General features: G+C 41.5%; 1 protein-coding gene across 5 annotated transcripts in view; it reads right to left on the minus strand.

Annotated features, from left to right (window-relative positions):
• Nucleotides 1-18440, minus strand: part of SYNCRIP (synaptotagmin binding cytoplasmic RNA interacting protein) — a 25773-nt gene extending 7333 nt beyond the window's left edge. For 4 of the 5 annotated variants that reach the window (XM_068183990.1, XM_068183989.1, XM_068183988.1 and 1 more), the window contains exons 1-10: nt 18213-18346; nt 16758-16917; nt 15766-15884; nt 15482-15589; nt 13880-13993; nt 13618-13794; nt 8480-8615; nt 7558-7763; nt 2411-2560; nt 970-1091 (exon numbers count right to left, since the gene is read on the minus strand). In XM_068183990.1, coding sequence (XP_068040091.1) covers nt 970-1091; nt 2411-2560; nt 7558-7763; nt 8480-8615; nt 13618-13794; nt 13880-13993; nt 15482-15589; nt 15766-15884; nt 16758-16905 — 1280 coding nt within the window. In that variant the 5' untranslated portion in view covers nt 16906-16917; nt 18213-18346. Of the gene's footprint in view, nt 1-969; nt 1092-2410; nt 2561-7557; nt 7764-8479; nt 8616-13617; nt 13795-13879; nt 13994-15481; nt 15590-15765; nt 15885-16757; nt 16918-18212 lie in introns of all 5 variants that reach the window. The other variant, XM_068183991.1, reaches the window with a different exon arrangement.
• Nucleotides 18441-19680: the final 1240 nt, after the last annotated feature.

Here is a 19680-nt window from a genome sequence, read left to right on the forward strand (position 1 = left end):
TATCTTTTAATTAAATAAACAGGTATTTATGGTGGTATTGCCAAGATGCAGAATACACAGCAAGAAGTACAGCTATATCAGCAAAAGATTTAAGCAAAACAGAAAAGGCCTGCCTGGCACAGAAGAAAAGCTAAAAAAGAAGAAATTCACTTCTTACAATAACACCAGATGCCCAAGGAAGAACAAAAGGGCTAATAAAGGTAAGAGAACTATAAGCAGGGCAAACTTAACCAATTCCATGTGTACAGTAGGTCACCATGTGGAAATCTCTATTAATCTCGCAACCTCACTATTCCATCTTCTTGGATGCTGCACAACAGCACTTCAAAGTTATTTTTGGAAGTAAGGTGGGGGAGGGAATGTGGTTAAGAAAGCAGGAAGATATCCAGGAAGAAAAACACATGAGAACATTAAGCAGAACACACCAGCAAGAAATTGCCTCTTTGTTGTTGTTGTTGTTGTTTTTAACCATGCTTAGCATTTACTAGTGGAAGATCCCTATCAGTATGAGTTCATAAGCTTCCTGGGCAGATGTATCTTCTGGAAGTGGCAAGAAAGAATATCAGGACCCTCATTTCAGTGGGTACTTTACTAAAGAGGAGGTGCTGTATCAATATTACTAAGCCTGCTGAGAGGAACACAAAATGCTAAGTTCATCCACGTGACATCACTGCAGAAGTACAGGGAAATTCAGAATAAAAAGTGATAAGTATGTATGTTTCATGACCTTCAGACAGTTCCTCGAGTGCTCTCACACTAATAAGCAGAGCAAGACAGTACCTAAATTATCACTAAACACCACTGTTAGATTTTTTGTACAAACAAAAATGAATTCAACTTTTTTCAGAGAAGCCAGAGAATCTGTATAAACTACAGCATATCTAACAGAATACCCAGATGTTCTAATCCGACAGGATTGTACATGTCTTTCAGAAGTAATACAACATAACTACATGCATTTACACTTACATCTGATTTTTAGCCGCTTGTCTCTGAGCTTTCCGTTCTTTCCTTTTTTGATCTGGTGGCTTAGCAAAAACAATTTCAATGTTTTCTCCCTCTAAATCTTTGCCATTCATTTCTTCCATTGCCTGAAGGAATTAACCAGACTTTAAATATACTTCCAAGCATAACTGAAGTAATTAATTTTGTTCTATCTTTTAGAGTATGCATTTTAAAATTTGTTATCCAGAGCTAAAATAACAATATAAAGCTAAAAAAAAATTAGACCATCAGACAGCATAGTATTATGGTTTCCAGTTATGCATTTCCTCTGAACTTGGCTCTCAAACATAGGACTTCATGTATCAGTTTAGAAATCTTCCCCTCAAAACTGAAAACAGGCTTCAATCTTTGCAAGCTGTTACAATTAATGAAGTGACAGAACTGTCCTCTGAAAGTGCGCATTTTGTAATCCATGAATAAATTCCTAATGTCAGCACACATGCAAACAGCAGAGCTCAGTATATTCTGCTACGCCTTTATTTTACTTACAATACATATCACTTTCTTTTTCAACCAGAAGCCGAAAATTAAAGTCATTGTGATTACAAGGAAAAAACAAACAAACCACCCCCAAAAAACCCCAACTCCTCCCCCAATCCACACCACCACCTCCCCACAACCCTCTCCTCAAAAAAAACACAAAACAAACAGCAAACTATTGTCTCCTCCCCTACCCTCCCTGCCATGTACAATTCCCACGGGCCAGAGTTATTACTGCAAGTTAATTTTGAGAGGAGGAATCCTAAAGTTCCTACTACTTTTAGGGACTCTACATAGCTAAGCTCTGACAGGATATATAACTTACTACGACTCTTCCCCATCATCATCTGCTTTAAGACATATGGATATGTAAGAAAAACTGAATTCCCCTGTATCCTGCATTCATCCACAGAACATAAAAAAAATGGATACACTACAGGCAGGAGGGGAATTACACTTTCCCTTCCTCAACAACACAAGACATCAAGACTGGGCTAGCAAAATCCAGGAATGACAATTACTAAATTGTCCAGCACCCCTCTTTAAAAAAAAAAAAAAAAAAAGTGTTTATTCCTGGAAAAATGAATAAAAAACATTACCTAAGTTTTTACCACCTGCCCTAGAGAAAATGCTTTACATTCCTATCAATAATTTGGTGAGAAGAGTCACTCAACTTCTGGCACTGGAGTCTCAAATGGTAACAACATTATTATCTTAAAAACTCATCTGCAGAATTACTTAGTGCAGGTGCATTTAAGATCCACTTTTCAAGCTAGAATTGCATCATCCTAGGAGACACCCAGAGAGGACAAAGTTATCAGTGACTGTGTATTACCATTTCTCCAGACAAAGCTTTTTCTCAAATTAGAAGAAGCATACAGCTTCTAACACTACTTACAACACAGTTACACTCCTCTTCACTTACCTTCACAGCACCATCCCGTTCATCAAAATGAATGAAAGCATAGTCTTTTAGCTTCTTCACTCGTTCTAGCTTTCCAAATTGACTGAAGGCCTTTTCTAGAATCTCCTCTGTTACAGTATTGGCAAGATTGCGCACAAACAAAACTTTTACCTAAGGGGGATTAAAAAAAAAAAAAAGTACTTAGGACTATGATCTAATTTCAAACACAAAATGAAGCTTTGCAAGTTACTGCTATTGGCAGTACTGAAAAAACATCATTACATTTTCTGTACAGCATTTTATATACATATATATGAATATATACACAAAAATAGTCACACAGCATGAGCTAGCTCCAAAATTCCCTGACAGAAAATTTAATCTGTTATCAAACATGATTACGTAAGTATTAGTATCCTGAAAGTAAATCCAATTTGTGTTAGTGTTTAAAAGGATCCTACCAGCAGTTATCTTCGACCCAGAACACTATTAAACTTGAGAGAAGGTAACCAGAATTGGTTACACACAAAACAATTAGCTTATCAAAACATTTAATTGTTTAGACAGGCTTTAGCTCAGTTATTTGCAGAACAGTCATCACTGTAATATCTAGGTCAGAGGTGACAGGCCTGCAGCTTCCAAGCTGCTTAACTTGTGGTTCCCATGCTATAGCTACACCAAACACCTAATGTCAGGAATGTGCTTGCCTGGGGGGCTCTCAGTGACCTGAAACCACTGCTAAAAGACAGAACTGCAGACAGGGGAGGATACTAAGGCTGACACTGGCCAGTCATCTTTCAACTTTCTGAAGTCAAACTCTGCTGTTCCCTTGAGGAAGAGTCTTCCCCAAATAACTGTGGAAGTTTATTCCCTCCCCCAGCTCACTAAAGCATGCAATATGACTCTTAAGCTACACAAAGATTGCTCCGCAGCTTCTAAAATCAGAAAGGCAGGTAATCATCCAACTCTTGACTGCCTGACATGGATTAAATCACCAATATAAATTTCATTAATCATCAACTGCATAGGATAAAGGAAAATCTAGAGCAGTCTGACAAAAACTTCAAATAAACCCATACTTAACGTAGCAGACAACATATACTGGAAAGCAGGAATCACCTGTTAGTGACCCAACAGTATTGAAAGATTCATCCTTGTGTCCATGCCGAGGCTGCACTTAATGACTGGACATCAGCATGTTTACATGATGCCATCCATGTGTTCTCACAATTTAAAAGACTCTTTTAACTTGTTGAGAAGAGTTCCTTCCACATGCTGGCACCATGCTCTGACAATTTAATCACCTCCTACTGCCAAGGAATGCTCAGTCTTACCTGCCTACAATGGAGCTGCCAATCAGCTGCAAGACTGCAACTTCTGGTTACATCCTCTCTGCTCCTACTGGTTTCAAATTAGCTGATGACATCAAATGAACACTGCACATGGCAGCACTGACTCCTGACCCTGAAGGTCAACACAAGTAACACAAAGTGTGAAAGGACCAAGGAAAGCATGCCTTGATTTCTGAAACAGAGCTGTACTCTACTCCCACCACATACAGGAATTCAATAAACCCAGACACCCTTTTTGGAAGAACTGCTATGTAATTAAGTTACAAAAAACACCAGGACAGGCTTCCATAAATCTGTCTCACTCACTAGCTGAGCTAGGATATGATGCAGAATTTGGAAGAAGGGATACTACAGACCATAAATCTAACCCAGTGTATCAACCATAGACTTTGGCAATAGTTACTCCTGCTGATTCTCAGGAGATCATAAAAGTCATAGCCAACTCCACAAGGAAAGCTGTTTCCTATTATGCATTAAGCTTCTCCTACATGTCTTGATGGCAAAAGCAACCTTTATTTATTGTAACACATACACAATAACCATTTTTAGTAAAATATCCTAACCGCTACCTTAACCTTATTCCATGGAAATGAATTACAGAAGTTCTGTAATCTAATCAATGGGTTTGAAAACTGCTAACTTTTAAGCAAATGTTCCATATTCTTGTTCTTTAGAAAAGGATGAAAACTAGAACCTCAGAAGGAACCCTAAGTAGCCTAATAAATCCGTGATGACTGACATGATTAACAACTAGATAGAATAATCACTGTTTTTTTTAAAAGACGCACTAATATAGTGTTTCCTAAAGAAATAAAAAAACTTAAATTTTTAAAAAAATTTAAATTTTCCCAGTGTAGACAAATCCATTAATCTCAAACAGCTGAATTTTTAACACCTTTGCTCATGGTACTGATTAGAAGTGTAACTGAATGAGTCAAAGATGATGTAAAAGCTATCAGGCAGGTTAAAGCATAGGTTGAGAGAAGATGAACCCATTTTTACTTCACTTACGCCAGCTAAAAAGGGAGGGAACAGGAAAAAAAGGAAGTCCTCTTCATTAAAGCTCACACATTATTACACCAATAATCCATAGATACTCCTAACAAGCAATACACCCAGAACCAGCATTTTGTTTTAAAGGCAGAACTCACATTTAAAAAACTGCTTAAGATTAGACTATCCCAAAACTTCTGGTATCTGTTCCTTTTCCTCCTCTTACCTACAGCACAAACACTTCAGGCCACATTTCTCCAAGGGTTACTAGCCCTGTCTCTTGTCCTGTAATCTGTCAGACAGCCACAAGCATAAGACTTTATTTAGCTGCTTAACCTGCCACTCCAGAACGTCCTCTGCAGCCTCAGCCATCCTACAGAAATCAAGTAAAACATTAATAAATTTAGCTAGACTACAGGTTTAAGAGGCAACAAAATGACACTTATGAGAAATTAAACTATCAACACAGCTGCTTGTGAAGTAGGAAAAAAGTTCACTTTAGACCAGAAGTCAATACTTTAACCAAGTATACTCTGATCTGTAAGTACAAGCACTTATCTCCTGTAGCACATCCATCTAGCTTGAGAATCTAGCTTCATCCCTCATCATGCTCAAGCTACTTTGTATTTAAGATAACAGTCCATTTATATGGTATTTACCCATACAGTACTCTCCACAACATTTTATCAGAAGGACAAAGGAAAAAAGACTTGAGGAGACATTTCAGAAATTTATATAAGTAAGTGTCCATATACTGATGAAATGACATGCCACTTCCGAAAGATTTACAACACTGTTCACCTTCTGGCTACATATATCAATTTGTCTTCCTTATAGCTTGCTCTTATGGACTTGCTCTTCTAGCAGTCTTGACAAGAAAACTGATGACCACATGATTATTCTGATAAAAACAACCTACTTCTCCTAGTCACAGTTTCCTCCAGAGTCTCCTACCATAGCAATGTGCAAGATGACATGGGTCAATGGCTTTCCCTTAGCTCTGGCCTGACAGTAGTCAGAAGCATTGACAGCCAACCTGCAGCTCACATCCAGGAGATTACTGACTGCAGCAGAAGCTCTGCTGCTCTTTCTCTTAGAAGAAAGATACCAAGAACAGAAAATAAACCTCATACTTAGAGAAGGGCCCGATGCAGTCAGCCTATGCACAGGTACAGAAGGTGGCCAAGAAAGACTGGTGTAGAGACTTTCCTTGTTGCAAGAATAAACTAAAGTTCACAGCCAGTGAGGAAGGTCAGACACCAATTATCATCTTAGTTTCTGTCTTCAGACACAACCCAGATGTTCTCTATTTTTTCAGTATTATTCATAGAGCCTCACTTTTCCAGACATCTTCAACCTAAGCTCCGTGTCCTATCTTTGGCATGTGGCACCAATGTATTCAAGTTGATTTTTCTCCATGTTTCCTACATTTCTTTCCTTCATTTCCATGTTTCTTCTCTTTCCATGTCCCATTTCAAATACAAAATAATAGAAGGTATTAACACATTCAAAAAAACTGTACAGTAAATGGGGCAAACCACAATCAAGCTTTAATTTCTTTAGCCTTTCAATCTGCACATCTGCAAATTTACTTAGGAGAGATGCTTGATTATGTCCCCTATAATTTCCTTTCCATCTATTTTGTTACATCAGCAGAAATTGCTGGTTATTTATTTTAACTGTTTCATGGATTAGGTCTCTTCTCTTTTGAGCCAAGAAACTAAAGATACAGACTGCCATATTTAGGAAGTGCCACCTTCCACAAATTTGACCTGCAAGACTCTTTCCCTGCTGCTGACAGTCTATCATGCTGGGCAAGAAAAATAAAGTCTGCAGACAAGATAGTCCAAAAGCTTCTGTAATACCTGTATTACAAAAGCAGCTTTTTCCCTAAAATGAGCCCCCACCCCAACCCTTTTCCCTTATGGCTCACCAAAGAGGAGATCCCAGCCAAGCTATCTTACTAGGTCCATCAAAGTAGGACTCCAGCAAGTGACGTGTCTCAGATGAGAGTAAAAGCACAGACGAAAAGCAAGCAAAGAGAAAGAGATAAGGATTTGGGCTAGCTAAGAGTTTCCATTAAATAACTCAGCTACACAACACAACTGAAAAAGACAGGGTCGGGCAATTTCTGATGGGGAAAAAAAAAATCAGGTAGTTTGTTTCTGGCAAGATACCAGGCACATATATAAAACAACAGCTACAACGTACTTCAAAATGTTAACAGTCCAGACTTCAGCTTCACCTCAATATTCAAAATCCAAAATAGCGCCAGTCTAGGTATAAAAAGGAATTAACTCTCCCAAATTAAAAACAACCACCTAGTTCGAAATACAAGCTAATTGCCGAACTTCTCAGAAGTAACTGCTAATGGCAACTTTGAAAATACATTTGTGTACATTTGAACACTGACATTTTCTTTCTAATGCTGAAATGATACAGTTACAGGTTTAAAAAGAATTAAGGCTGTTCTGTGAGGATATATTTATTTCTGTTCTTCCAAATACTAGGGTACAAAATCATTTTAACTCTAGGAGTCACACCATCACTTCCAGGTAAAAAATTAACTACATCATCCTATGTGTCATATGGCAAGAATTACATTCACTATTCAGCCTTGGGAACACAAAATAATATAAGGCCACATAAGAGTTTTTAAATCCACATAATTTGTAAGGTATATTCATTTCTTATCATCACAGCTAGAACATCTCTGTCAAGAAGGCTGAAAAGATGTTATTTAATTTTAGGCTAATGCCAGGAAATACCTAATTTGGAACAGAGCACTTTAAATGCACTGTGGTCCCCTTACAGCTTTATTACCTTTGCCATGACTTCAGGATCTGGGTCTTCTATAGGGTCAGCCCATTCCACTGTAACAACATTTCCCCAGACTTTCACTTTGCCACTCATTAGCCTACGTCTGGCCTGAGCAGCAGTTTTGTGATCTTCATATTCAAGGAAGCAGAAACCCCGGTTCTTTTTCTTGTCATCAGGCTGATGATACAATATGACATCTGTGAGACCCTCTGAAATGAAATGAAGTATTTGTTATGCTTTCAATTAATTGTTTTGCGTTATAAAGTGCAGGTTGTCTTTGTAGCTATGGAAGAATATTCTTTCTCTAACTGAATGGAGGAGAGTTAGGGGCAGCCAAAAGTTTTGCTTTGTCAATTCTTCTCTTAAATCTCTAAGTCACAACACTTATCAGTGCGTGTTTTTTCTATAATGTCTAAACAACAAGAGATAAAAGTTGCAAGACTTCAATACCTAAAAAGTTCATTGCTCTAAAGAACCTGAAGTCTATCATTCAGTAACAGAGAAACAGTACCTTTGCAAGTTCAAATGTTATCAAAAAGAGATTCTTAAAATTTAAGAATTATAAAGCACAGAACCAGTTACGTTCTTCTTCTTGCTTCAGTTTTGCCTTGAGAAGTTTTAAAACATCCATTAGTATTGAAATTATTAAACTTTTAATTCAAAATTTTTTGAACAGATTTTTAAACATTACACACTTTACAGGAAAAACTTAGTCCAGTCTAACCTATCTAGTCTAATTACAAATATCTCAGCCCTCAGCAAAACAACAGTTTTAAAAAAACCCAAACAAACTCCAACACATAAGGATGAGATAAATGCTGAGTGGTCTCAGTTTGTATTCATCATCAACTATAAGCTAAAAGACAGCTCATCACTGATCATATTTGACACTTTCCAGCTCTATAAAATCCAGTCACTGACTCACCTGTTACTTTACTGAATTCTTCAACAATTTGCTCCTTGGTTTTACTCTTAGGAATAGAGCCAACAAAAAGCCTATTATTGGCAACAGAGATGCATACACCAATGTGTTTTCCAGACCGAATTTCATGGTTGTTGTACTGCAACAAAAAAAAAAAAAAAAAAAAAAAAAGGACAATCATCAGTTACAAATAATTTTCATGCTCCTGCAACAGCAGCACACCAAATATTTTACTTTGGAAAACCCAGAATTGAGCAATACATTAAATTTTTGCAGCTTAACACATTTTACAATGCATATTCAACTACTCAGAAGTATACCCATGTTTTCTAAAGTATCTCCACAATTTCAGCCAACAATTATTCTTCCTTCCTTGTTTGTTCAAGTCTCTCAACACTTTTTTCTTTAGAAACTTTTTCATACAGAACCATGCAAGTCATCAAGGTCAAGGCTTCTCCCTTCACAACCATGCATAAAAAAATACAAGTTGCTCTATAGGTGGTAGCTATAAATTCTTTATTTTTGTGTAAAACAAGACATGAGTTGCAATTAAAGTCAAATTCCCTTCCCTAATTCTGATGTTCCACAGTTAACAAAAGAGAGTCATAATCAGGTCTTCTCCACAAAATGTTCAAGAGCAATTGGCAAATAGCTTCCAAAGCATTAACATTACACATGTAAAGATAGTCAACAGCAAGAATAACTTTCTAATCTTGAAATCCTAAGACTTCTGTTAAAATGGTTCTCCCATAACATCTGGAAGATACCCTGAACAAATCAGCAGTTTAAGGGGGAAAAAAAAATACTACTGTAGACATCTGTTAAGAAAATATCAAAAAATGCCTTTCATTGAGATGCAGACACAGACATGCATCATCATCCAAATAAGCAGCAGGGAGGATAACTGCTGGTACATCAACCCACTTCTAACTGGAAGCCCTGCAACAGACAGCTCTTTAGCTAAGAAAATGAATTTTGTGGTCAACATCTTATTGCCAAGTAGCAGGACAGATTTTTAATATTTCATCTAGCTATTTATTCTATGATTTATTTTGTGCTTGATGGTAAATCTTACTAAATAAGCTAGTTATCCTCCACCCCATCATGTTTTTATGCAATAAAATCTGGTGGGAGATGTTTATTTATATTTATCTTGGACAAACAAAAACTCCACTACTGAAAATTTTCTAAGCTAGGTAACTGCACTAAAAGTAAGCAAAAAGGAGAACTGTACATGTCAAAAGGACGTGGAGTGACATCTTCACAATGAATTATGTCTCAAAACTTAGCAGGAGACAACAAAGTACTTCTATCTCCCTATCTGTTGCCCATGTGGCAGAGGAATAGTTGATTTTTAAGTAGGAAACTGAAGTAGGAGTGGTGCTAGCTGCATAGGAAGACTGCATATATATTATCATCACTAATAAACACACACATTAATGAAGAGAGATTATAGTAGCTAAAAAAGGAGTTTTCTAAAGAAACATCTTTAAAGAAGCTGACTGTTTATTGGTCTATGGAAGTGATTCTTCACTAACTGAACTGTACACTAGGAAACATTTCCTTGCATTAGGAAACTTTTTTTACTGAGGGGGTGCTCAAACACTGGAACTTCCTAGAGAGTTGGTCAATGCCCCAAAGCTGTCCCAGTCTAAGAGAAGCATTTGGCCAATGCCCTTGATGATCAAGATGACAGCAATAATTTTGGTCAGCCATGAAATGATCAGGCAGATGGACAAGATCATCGGTGCAGGTCCCTTTCAAATTAAATACTCTATTCTATATGGATAATAGAAAGTATTATCCAACTATTCCTGCTAAAGTCTAACACCAAAGTTTGACTATAAATATAATCTAATGTAAGAGTCTCTCATACAACTCAGTATGCTGTATGAGAGTAAAATTAACAAAGTAAAATTAATATTTTCTACCATTTTGCAGTTCCACTGATAGTTTCTAGTAGATTTTTCATCCTCCAATGTATTAACCACTATTTTTCACTGCATGTTTCTCTCTACACAGAGAAAACAGTCTTCAGTTAGGTGTTCTTGACCATCAAAGTAGTCAATTTTAGGTAAATACTATGCATACCATCTGCAAACTCAGAATAGCCATAAAAAGGCTCAGATCATGATCTGGGTAAAGTGCCAAAACAGTCAGGCTACCAAAGTAGCTATGTCAGCATACTGTTTCCCCCTCCTGTCACCATGGAATCTGTGTCTGAAGTCAGTAGCAGAGATTGCCACCCTCTAGACAACAGTTTTGGTTTTTTCTCACTGACTTATGTAAGAACTTACTCACTAACAAGTCAAAATATGGAGGTCTGTCCTGTCACTTTACTAACGTAAATTTTCACTACTAATTTTAGTTCACTATGAGCAAATGGCAAGCTGTACCTCCATGCACAGTTGACAAACTGCTTAACTCACCTGTACTTCCATTCTGATCAAGCTTACACCTGTTCTAGTAAAAATATACTAAATGATTCAATAGTTTTCAGTATGTTTTCCTACAAGCTTCACCTCAAAAGTTTTTATTCTGTACATATTTACAGTGACCTTATTCACACAGAAATTTTTTCAAAAACTTAACTCTAGCAACTTCCTATGAAATAGGAAGGAGAACTGAACATGAGTGCAAAAGTACACAACTGGAGTTGTAATTCTTGAAGAGTATAAAGTAAACATTTTAACAGAGGAAAAAGTGACTGAGATTAAAAAAATCATACTTTGACAGTGAATGCTTGTGTGAACATCTGAGGTGCCATTTCTAGTTAACTAGCAAAGGGTTAACCACACTAAATTAATACTAGTAACAAAAATAGGAGAATTCCCTAAATTGTGTTTAAAATAGTTCTGGCTGTGCTTAAGACAAAAATGGAGTGATACTATGGCCTGATACTGAGAAGAATTAAAAATATGAAGAGTAATTAATTATAAGTGGATTAAAAATGCATATTCATAAACAAAATCAAGACTTCGACCTTTTAAACTCAAGACTTCTTGCTAATGAATAAAGTAAGTCAACATTAAGTGTATCCAGAAATTTTAATTCAGCTTTACATTAAGTTGACCTACAGACTGGGGAAGATACATAGAGCAGCCACACAAACGTGAATTGCATGCAAAATACATTACACCAATTCCAGGAGCCTGAAGACAGTGAGTTAATTCTCTACTGTAGTTTGGTATTGACAAAAACATAGCTGTCTCTTATTACTCAAAAGCCTATAGGCAATGCAGATACTTTTAATCTCATTTTTTTTCTATATTGTCCTAGAGAAAAAAAAAAAAGCCTTTTGGAAAAAGATGGGAAATAACAGAGAACCATTATCCCAAGGAGTCCAGAAAGCTGGGAAGTTGTATATACCTGAGAAGATTACAGGCAGTATCAAAAAGAACACCACCTGTTAAAATGTTATGAAAATGCCTAGGACCAAGTGTTCAGTGTTTTGAAGAGGTCTTTCAGCAGTATCTCCCATGCATGCGTAACTAATACAAGTTATAAACCTACAATTTTCAACTGAACTCAACAGCCACAATTTGCTAATACTCCTGCAAACCAGATAGATAACTTGGGAATAACTTCTAGATAACGTGAAAAACTTATATAGCAAACTACTCAGTCAAATATGGTTGAAATCACTCCAAAAATCCTGACACAGATCACAGAATCCAATTTAAGACAAACACTACTTTCTAAGAGTTTAGCATGAAAGTTGAAAGTCCACTCCATCAACTGCAAGACTTCTCAGCTATTACCCTCAGCGGCTATTTGACACACAAGCAGAACACAGTGTGCTTTTTTCCTGCATATCAAAGATCAGACACAAAGGGACATCAAGTAGCTCCTTTCCTTGTGTCATTCAGTGGAAGACTGAGGCTAGGATCTGATTTTACTTCTCTGGAAACATGACTTGAATGACTTTCCAGAGCATGTTGCCTTTAAGCAAAATCCAGCTAAATGAAGAAATTTTTTTTTTTCATTTACTAGGTGCCTCTGAGAACTTATGTGATTTGATTCACTGTTCTGCTAAGTTTTAAGAGTTAACACACACTCTGTACAGCTAGGTTGACAATGAAAGTACCAAGAGAACACACGGTTATCCCCAGTATATCTAACTGCACACTGGAACAACCAACTGTTCTTATTTAAAAAGCTAATCCGCACACACCACATTGGTTTTGTACTTCCACTTTTGCAGATATTTGCGTGCTTTCTCAAAACAAATTCCCATTTTCAGCTTGATTTGTCTCCACCAATTGACTTGTCAATAGGGTACCTTAGTTTAAGCTATACCTCATTACAAACCAAGGTTTTTAGTTAACTCTACTGCAGCAATACTTATGTACCGGTACACTTCAGAGCGTGTATGGTTAGCTCTCGCAAGTCATACCACAAATTGATATTGGCCATATCAGTGTAGCTGTAACCAGCTAAAAAAATTCAAATTTAACTTAGCCAGGAAAATAAAGGCCCTGTGCAAGAATCAGGGTAGTGTTTCTCCCCACCCTCTTCTTCAGTGATGGGTAGCTCATGCATAAAACCTGAGAAGCTTATAGGAGTATACCACACCAAACTATTTCATACCTCTGTGTAAAACAGAGGGAATGCTCCTTAGACTGGCAGGATTTATGATGTTTTCCTGTCAGCTGCAACAAACAGAACAGACCTTCAAGGCTCAAGAGACATTTTTCCCCATGTGAAGTATCTTATAAAATTCTGTGACTTTGAAGCACTCTGCCAACCTGGGCCCCCTGCTGGTGCAGAAACACATCAGGAGTCAGAGACATAGTGACCAGCACTGGCCTTGTACCACAGCAACTCCACCACCACTGCTCTCCAGAACTCCTACAGATGCAGACACCTCAGAAGTCACTACTGCTAATACAACTTTGGTTAATAATAAAGGCTCATCTAACCGGACCAAACAGCAGTCCATCAGCTTTTTTCTCCCTGTTGCTAATGCAGTCAGAAACTCTTCATATGCAATGAGGAAATAAATTTAACACCCAGTGGAAATTTATGAAGTAATCTAACAATAACGGTTTCACCTTAAGCATTTAAGCACTAGGACCAGGAGGACAACTGCTTCTGAGCCAGAGTGCACTTAATAAAAAAAAAAAAAAATCCAAGCTTACCAGTTTAACAGCTTCCTGAGCTGCTTCTTTAGTACAAAAAGTGACAAAAGCATATCCTCTGTTTAGACCAGTTAGTGGATCCATCATTAAGCGGAGATCCCATATAGGTCCGGCTTTCTCAAATAATGGAACAAGTTCATCTTCAAACAAGTCTCTCGGAATCTTGCCCACAAATATCTACAACAGACATACAAAGCACTGTTTAGAAGAAGTATTTCCAATTAGTAAGTCTACATCTACATAAACATCTTCTCCTTCTTACCTCTGTACCAACAGAAGGTTGCTGTCCTGAATATACAGACTCTGGAGGGGGTCCACCATATTTCCTCTGTCCAGTAGTCACATCAAGAGTGTAGCCAGTTCTCTCCAACAGTGCCTTCAAGGAAGAAAATTAAAATTTTAAAATCACATACAAACTGAGCAAGTTTAGTTGCACTTAATTCACAGACAGACATACTTCTAAATCCTTTTAAACTGTACTGCTTTGAAGCTTCCATAAACAAATCTACTGCTAGTACTTCAACAAGAAACTTGCAAAACAATTAACAGAAGTAAAAGAACTATAACTGCTAGAAAATTAGAGATTCACATCCAGTTTTCCCAATTCCTTCATTTTCATTAAAAAAAAAAAGTCAAGTAATATCATAGTAACAGAGCTTCCCTTTAATTAGGAAGACCTTAGTCTGAGCCACTTCTTGTTTTGGCATGTCCAATCCTGCAGACGTTTATGCAGAAGAGTTCCCTGCACTTAATGAGATTACTCATAAGTGTGAAGTTAAAGAACACATGTTTAAGTGCTTACACCCCTGGAACACTGTACAGACTGCTTCAGGTACCCAGCTACCAAAGCGGCACTACTACTTCCTTTCTCTTATCATCCCCCCTTCAAACTCCTTGTAGTCTTAATACAGGATCCCAGGACAACTAACCCTCACTAGAACCACTGCATGTAGTTACAGATATAGTTACAGGCATAATACCAGCTTAAAATGTTAGCTGACATTCAGTATGCAAACACATGAGAAACTCCTCTGAAATTAAGTCTTTCATAATAATTCTGTACAAAGACAAATCAACTCTACGCACAAAGAAACTGCATATTAAACAAGCCAAATTACAGTCAAGAGTTAGCAATTTTACAACTACAAAATTGCAGTTATTTTAAATGCTAGAGCCATCAGCAGTAAAAGCCATGCTACTTGAAGTTATTGACCAAGTCCTCATAACACTGTCGTTTTATGTGGCAGTGACAAAAACTGTACCAGTTTTTTTAAATTTAAAATTAATGGCATCTCAGCCTCAAAATAAAGAGAAAAAATATTTTCTAATTTTACATGGCACATAAGTTATTTGTAATGATCATTTTATACTATATACATGAAGCATCAATCAAGAAAAATTCTCTGGGGGTTTTTTACCACATCACCTAAACATGCTTAGATGGTTTTCCTTTCCTTAAGCTTTGGTAAAGCTGCTAATCACAGCATTTTAAAACAAATCATCATATGCCTAACTCTCTGAGAAAGGAGTCTTTGGCTAGCAGTAGACATGGTCAAAAAAATAATTTACCCATTAAGACAGTTTGGGGTACAGTTTATGAGGAGAGTGATTATGTCATAAGAAGTGGGCTAAATCCTTCACTTTTATATGTTTGGTTCCAGCACATATTAACTTTCTACTTCAAATGGAAAAAGGGCAAAACAAAATTTCAAGTGACAGCTTTCAACAATGACAAATATGACAAATAATCTGTAATAATCTTTTTAAGAAAAGCACAGTTCCAAAACAACCAACGTAACTATCACAACAACTCGGAAAAACAAACAACAGGTAGACCTCATAACTTTAATTTTTACTGACATACCTTAATTTTTGCCTCATCTGGTCCTTTGCTAGAATCTGCCACCTTGGTCCCCTGTTTTTCCCTCTGCCTGTATGTCTTCATGACTCCACATAAAAAGGCACTTTTGTTCTGCAAAAGATACAATCTTCAGTTCTGAAAACATGACAAAGCAGGAATCTCATTTTACCTTGAACTAATACAGTGTTCACTTCACGTATCACACATGGATCACTGAAGAGACTCAGACCTCTTCCCAGACAACAGTTTATCCCTCAACAATTATACTGTAAATTGCTAAACGTTACCTGAACATGTGAGAGATCACTGTCTTTAAACTGCTGAAGCACTGCCAGTGCACCTTCTTCATTGAATTCCTTTAAAGCTTCAATAGCTCTTTCATCTAGATCACTATGTGCAACTAGCCCTAAAGAAAAGAAAAAATTACTAATTATATTTGGTCAGTAATCTTTGTAAAACCTAATGTAGCATCCTTAACACATTTCAGTGACCTCTAAATCAATTACTGATTAAAGTAAGTTACTATGCATAAAAAAACATTTACTTCCTTTGAAGTTAAATATTTAAGGATATATAATCCTTTAATTAAAACCAAAAAGAGGTAAGACTCAGAGTAAAAGTTACTGCAATTATGTGTTCATTTGACTTCTGTGAAACCCAGATGTTACATGGGCCAAGTTTAATTTCAATATCCTGAAGCCGAATTCAGGAGTCTATCAAAACCTACCAAAGCCTGACTTAGCTTGCCTAGCAATGGTACTTTGGTACATTTTTAGAAGACTATAAATACAAATAAACTGCAGCACTAAAAATGGCCATCACAGTCCAAAAATCAAGCTTAAAAAATGCTGGCTATTACCACATCTGAAAAAAAACACCACCATAACTTCTGCATCCATGAGCCCAAACACCATGTCAGGAAGTATCACTTACACAAGAATATGCATACCAAGGCCTTAGTTTCTTACAGTTACCTACAATTACCGCAAAAAATGCACAAAGACCACATCATCTGCTCCTCCTAAAAATCATCTGTTGCCTATTCCAGCTGTTGCTCTGGTCCTCTGCATACTTCTTCCCACCCCTCAGCCCAAGTAGCCTGGGACTTTCCTCTGAAAGATACTACAATGAATTGAAGTACTGAGACTAAAACATCCAGATTTTTTTAAGACTGCAGTTCCCATACTTTTGGAAACCACAAAAAGTTGCTATTTTAGCCCAAAGACAGCAGAATCCAATGAAATGTTGTATGTGTAGTTTTGCAAGTCTTAGATCTTACCTGCAACGTAAATTTCATCTAGTTTTTCAGCAACTTTCTGTGGTAAACCAGCATCAAGCAATGTCTGGAAATGCTCAGAATGGGTAACTGCAGCAGAAGTATCCATGGGCTCTTCAGTACCATTCCCATTAACATGTTCAGTAGCCATGTTTCCAGATATCTGTTCAAATGCAATAAGCATCAAAATTAAGCTAAGTAGATCTTCAGGTAGAACAATTCAAGTGACAACACACGCAACAGACTACCCTATTCTTTGAAAGTCACGGGAAAAAAAATATAAAAAATAGCAGATCACCGCCCTGACACTTTTTTTTTAGCTTTGCAAGGCGCAGGAAATTCCTCACAAGAAGCACTAACACAAAGGAAAGCCCTAACACCGCTGCCTAGGGGGGGTGGGGTAGCTTTCACTGCAGGTTTTACACAACCCAGACAGACACTGACTCACCTCCCCTCTCTCTAACACGTTCCCTAAGACACTCTGAACAAGTTAGAAATGGAGCAAAAAGGCAAGAGCGGGGGTGGCAGGACAAGCAAACCTGCCACATGCACCGCGATACCGTCACTGACACTCGCGGCCGCCTCCACTGTCCGCTGTAAACTCGCTGTCCCTCGGCGCACGCCGCCTCTCCAGGCCCCGGGCGCGGCCGGGATCCCTTCCCGCCTCCACTTCGGTGCCGGCCGGGCAAGCGAGAGGAACAAAGCGCTCTTCCCAGCCCGCACCCACCCACGGCGGCGGCGGCCATGAGCCCGATGGAAACACGTGCTCCGCGCGTTCAGATGTCCTACAACTTCCTCCAGTGACCGACTTCCCCCCCTCCCCGCAACACTCCCGCGGGAGGAGCGGCTCCCCCCCGCCCGGAGCCCCGGCCATTCCCCACCTCTCACCCTATTCCCCCCGGAGAGCGGGTTGCAACACCCCGGGCCCGATTTCACCACCCGGCCGGGAGCTCGCGGAGCCTCCCGGCCCCGCCGCCGCCTCCCAGCCGCACTCCTGTCCGGAACAATGCAAGGCCCCGCTTCCCAGCCAGGAAACACCGCTGCCCGTCGCCCACCGCCTCCCGACGTGACCGGGGCCACGCCAAACGCGGGCGGCCCCGCTCCCCGCGCAAACGCTGGACACCGAGGCCGCGGTTCGCCCCCTGCCCCTCACGGGCAATGAATGGAGCGGCGCGGCCGGCGGGACAATAAGGCGGGAGCCACGCGCCCCGCGCCGGCCCGGCTCGGGTGGTGCCCCGGCCGCGGCCGCCACGCCGGGGCCGCGCACCGGCCCGGCCGCCCCCCGCCCGCCCGACAGTGGCGGCCACGAAGGCAGCGCCAGCAGCTCCTCCACCCATCGCGCAGCGCCCCGGCCCCACGGCGCTGCAGGGCCCCGGCGTGCGCCTCCCGCCCTCCGCCGCCTCAGCCCGCTCTGCCACCCGGCCCGCTTCCACCCCGGCAGCGCCCGGCCGCCCTGACCTGTGTGTGTCTGCGGGGGGAGAACCGCCGTGTGCGAAGGGTCTCTCGGGGCGCGGGTCGCGGCTCGGCGTGCTGAGGCGCTGCCCCCGTTCCGCGCTCCCGCGGCGGTGTGTCCGGGCAGTGCTGCTGCTGGAGCTGGCGTAAAATGGCGGCCGCTCGAGCGCTCACGCCGCTGCTGCTGCTGCTGCTGGCACCAGCCCCGGCCCCTTCCACTCCGCGCGGGGGGGGCGGGCGGAGGGCGGGCGGGAGCGGAGCGGGGGGAGAGGGAAGAGAGGAGGAGGAGGAGGAGGCGCCGCCGCGCGCGCTGGCGCAGCCCCAAAACCCGGGGTCTCCCAGGCAGCTCCGCAAGGGTTATATCGCCGAGCCCCGCCCGCGCGCGCGCGCCCGCCCTCCCCTCTGTTCGCCCCACGCGCGCGCCCTCCGCCTTCCATGCGGAGCGGAGCGGCGCGCGCCGCCGCCTCCCTGTGTCCCTCCCTCCTTCCCGCGTGAAGCGCCGCCGAGGGGAGGCGGCGGCGGGACGAGCCCCGCGCGCGGACCGCGCGCTCCCCGGCGCCGCCCGCCTGCACCTGTGCGGGCTCGGCGCCGGCGGAGCGGCCGTGGCCGGACCGGGATTGGGCGAGCGGCCGTTCCCACGGCGCGCAGGTGGCACAAAAGAGGGGAGAACGGCGGCGCTCGCAGGAGGAGGGGGGGCTTGGGAGAAAGTCCCGGCCCGCGGCGGGGAGGGGACGGAGGAGACAAAGCCACGCAGACAAAGGGAGGGGAGAGCCACGCTTTGTGTGGCTGCCGGCCAGGCGAGCCCGGCGGCGCTCGGCGTTCTCGCACTGGAGACGGGAGGCGCCTCACCCCTGCCCAGAGGGGCGCCCCGTGCTCGGCACCGGCCCCTCGCACCGCCCGCCCCGGCAGAACCGCCGGGCGGAGGCAGAGCTTGGCCAAGGGGAACGGGGGTTTCCTTCAGGCACTGCGCGGCGTGGCGGCGTCGACCGGGGCCCCGGGCTCGGCGGAGGGAAGGCGCTGAAAGCAGCACGGGCTGGGGCAGCGCGCAGCTCCAGCGCCGGAATTCCGCAGAACGGGCCCAGGAACGGGGCCTTTGCCCCGCAGCCGCGCTTGGAGCGCGCCCTCGGTGGCGATTTAACTTTCTCCCGATGGCCCCAGTGGAATGCGGGTCTGCCTGCGCAGCGCTGTCAGAGGCGGGTTCCTTGCTAGAGCGTACACTTGAGAATCCCAGTTCTGAGCACGTCGCGCTTGCACACCCCGCACGAGAAGCTTGGAAACCAACTTACTGCTCTCTGCCAGAGTCGTGTGTCCAGATAAAGACAGCAAAACGGAGGCAGGAAGGCACATACAGTATTACTCACTTCCCCAGAGGCATCTCAGCCGCAAGTTGAGCAGTGCCTGCTGCCCGTGAACCCGGCCGAATACTTCCAGCATATCTCCAGTACTTTAAAAACACTTGAACCTGTGCAGTGGA

Source organism: Anomalospiza imberbis, chromosome 3, assembly GCF_031753505.1.
Source record: "Anomalospiza imberbis isolate Cuckoo-Finch-1a 21T00152 chromosome 3, ASM3175350v1, whole genome shotgun sequence".
Lineage (NCBI taxonomy): Eukaryota > Metazoa > Chordata > Aves > Passeriformes > Viduidae > Anomalospiza > Anomalospiza imberbis.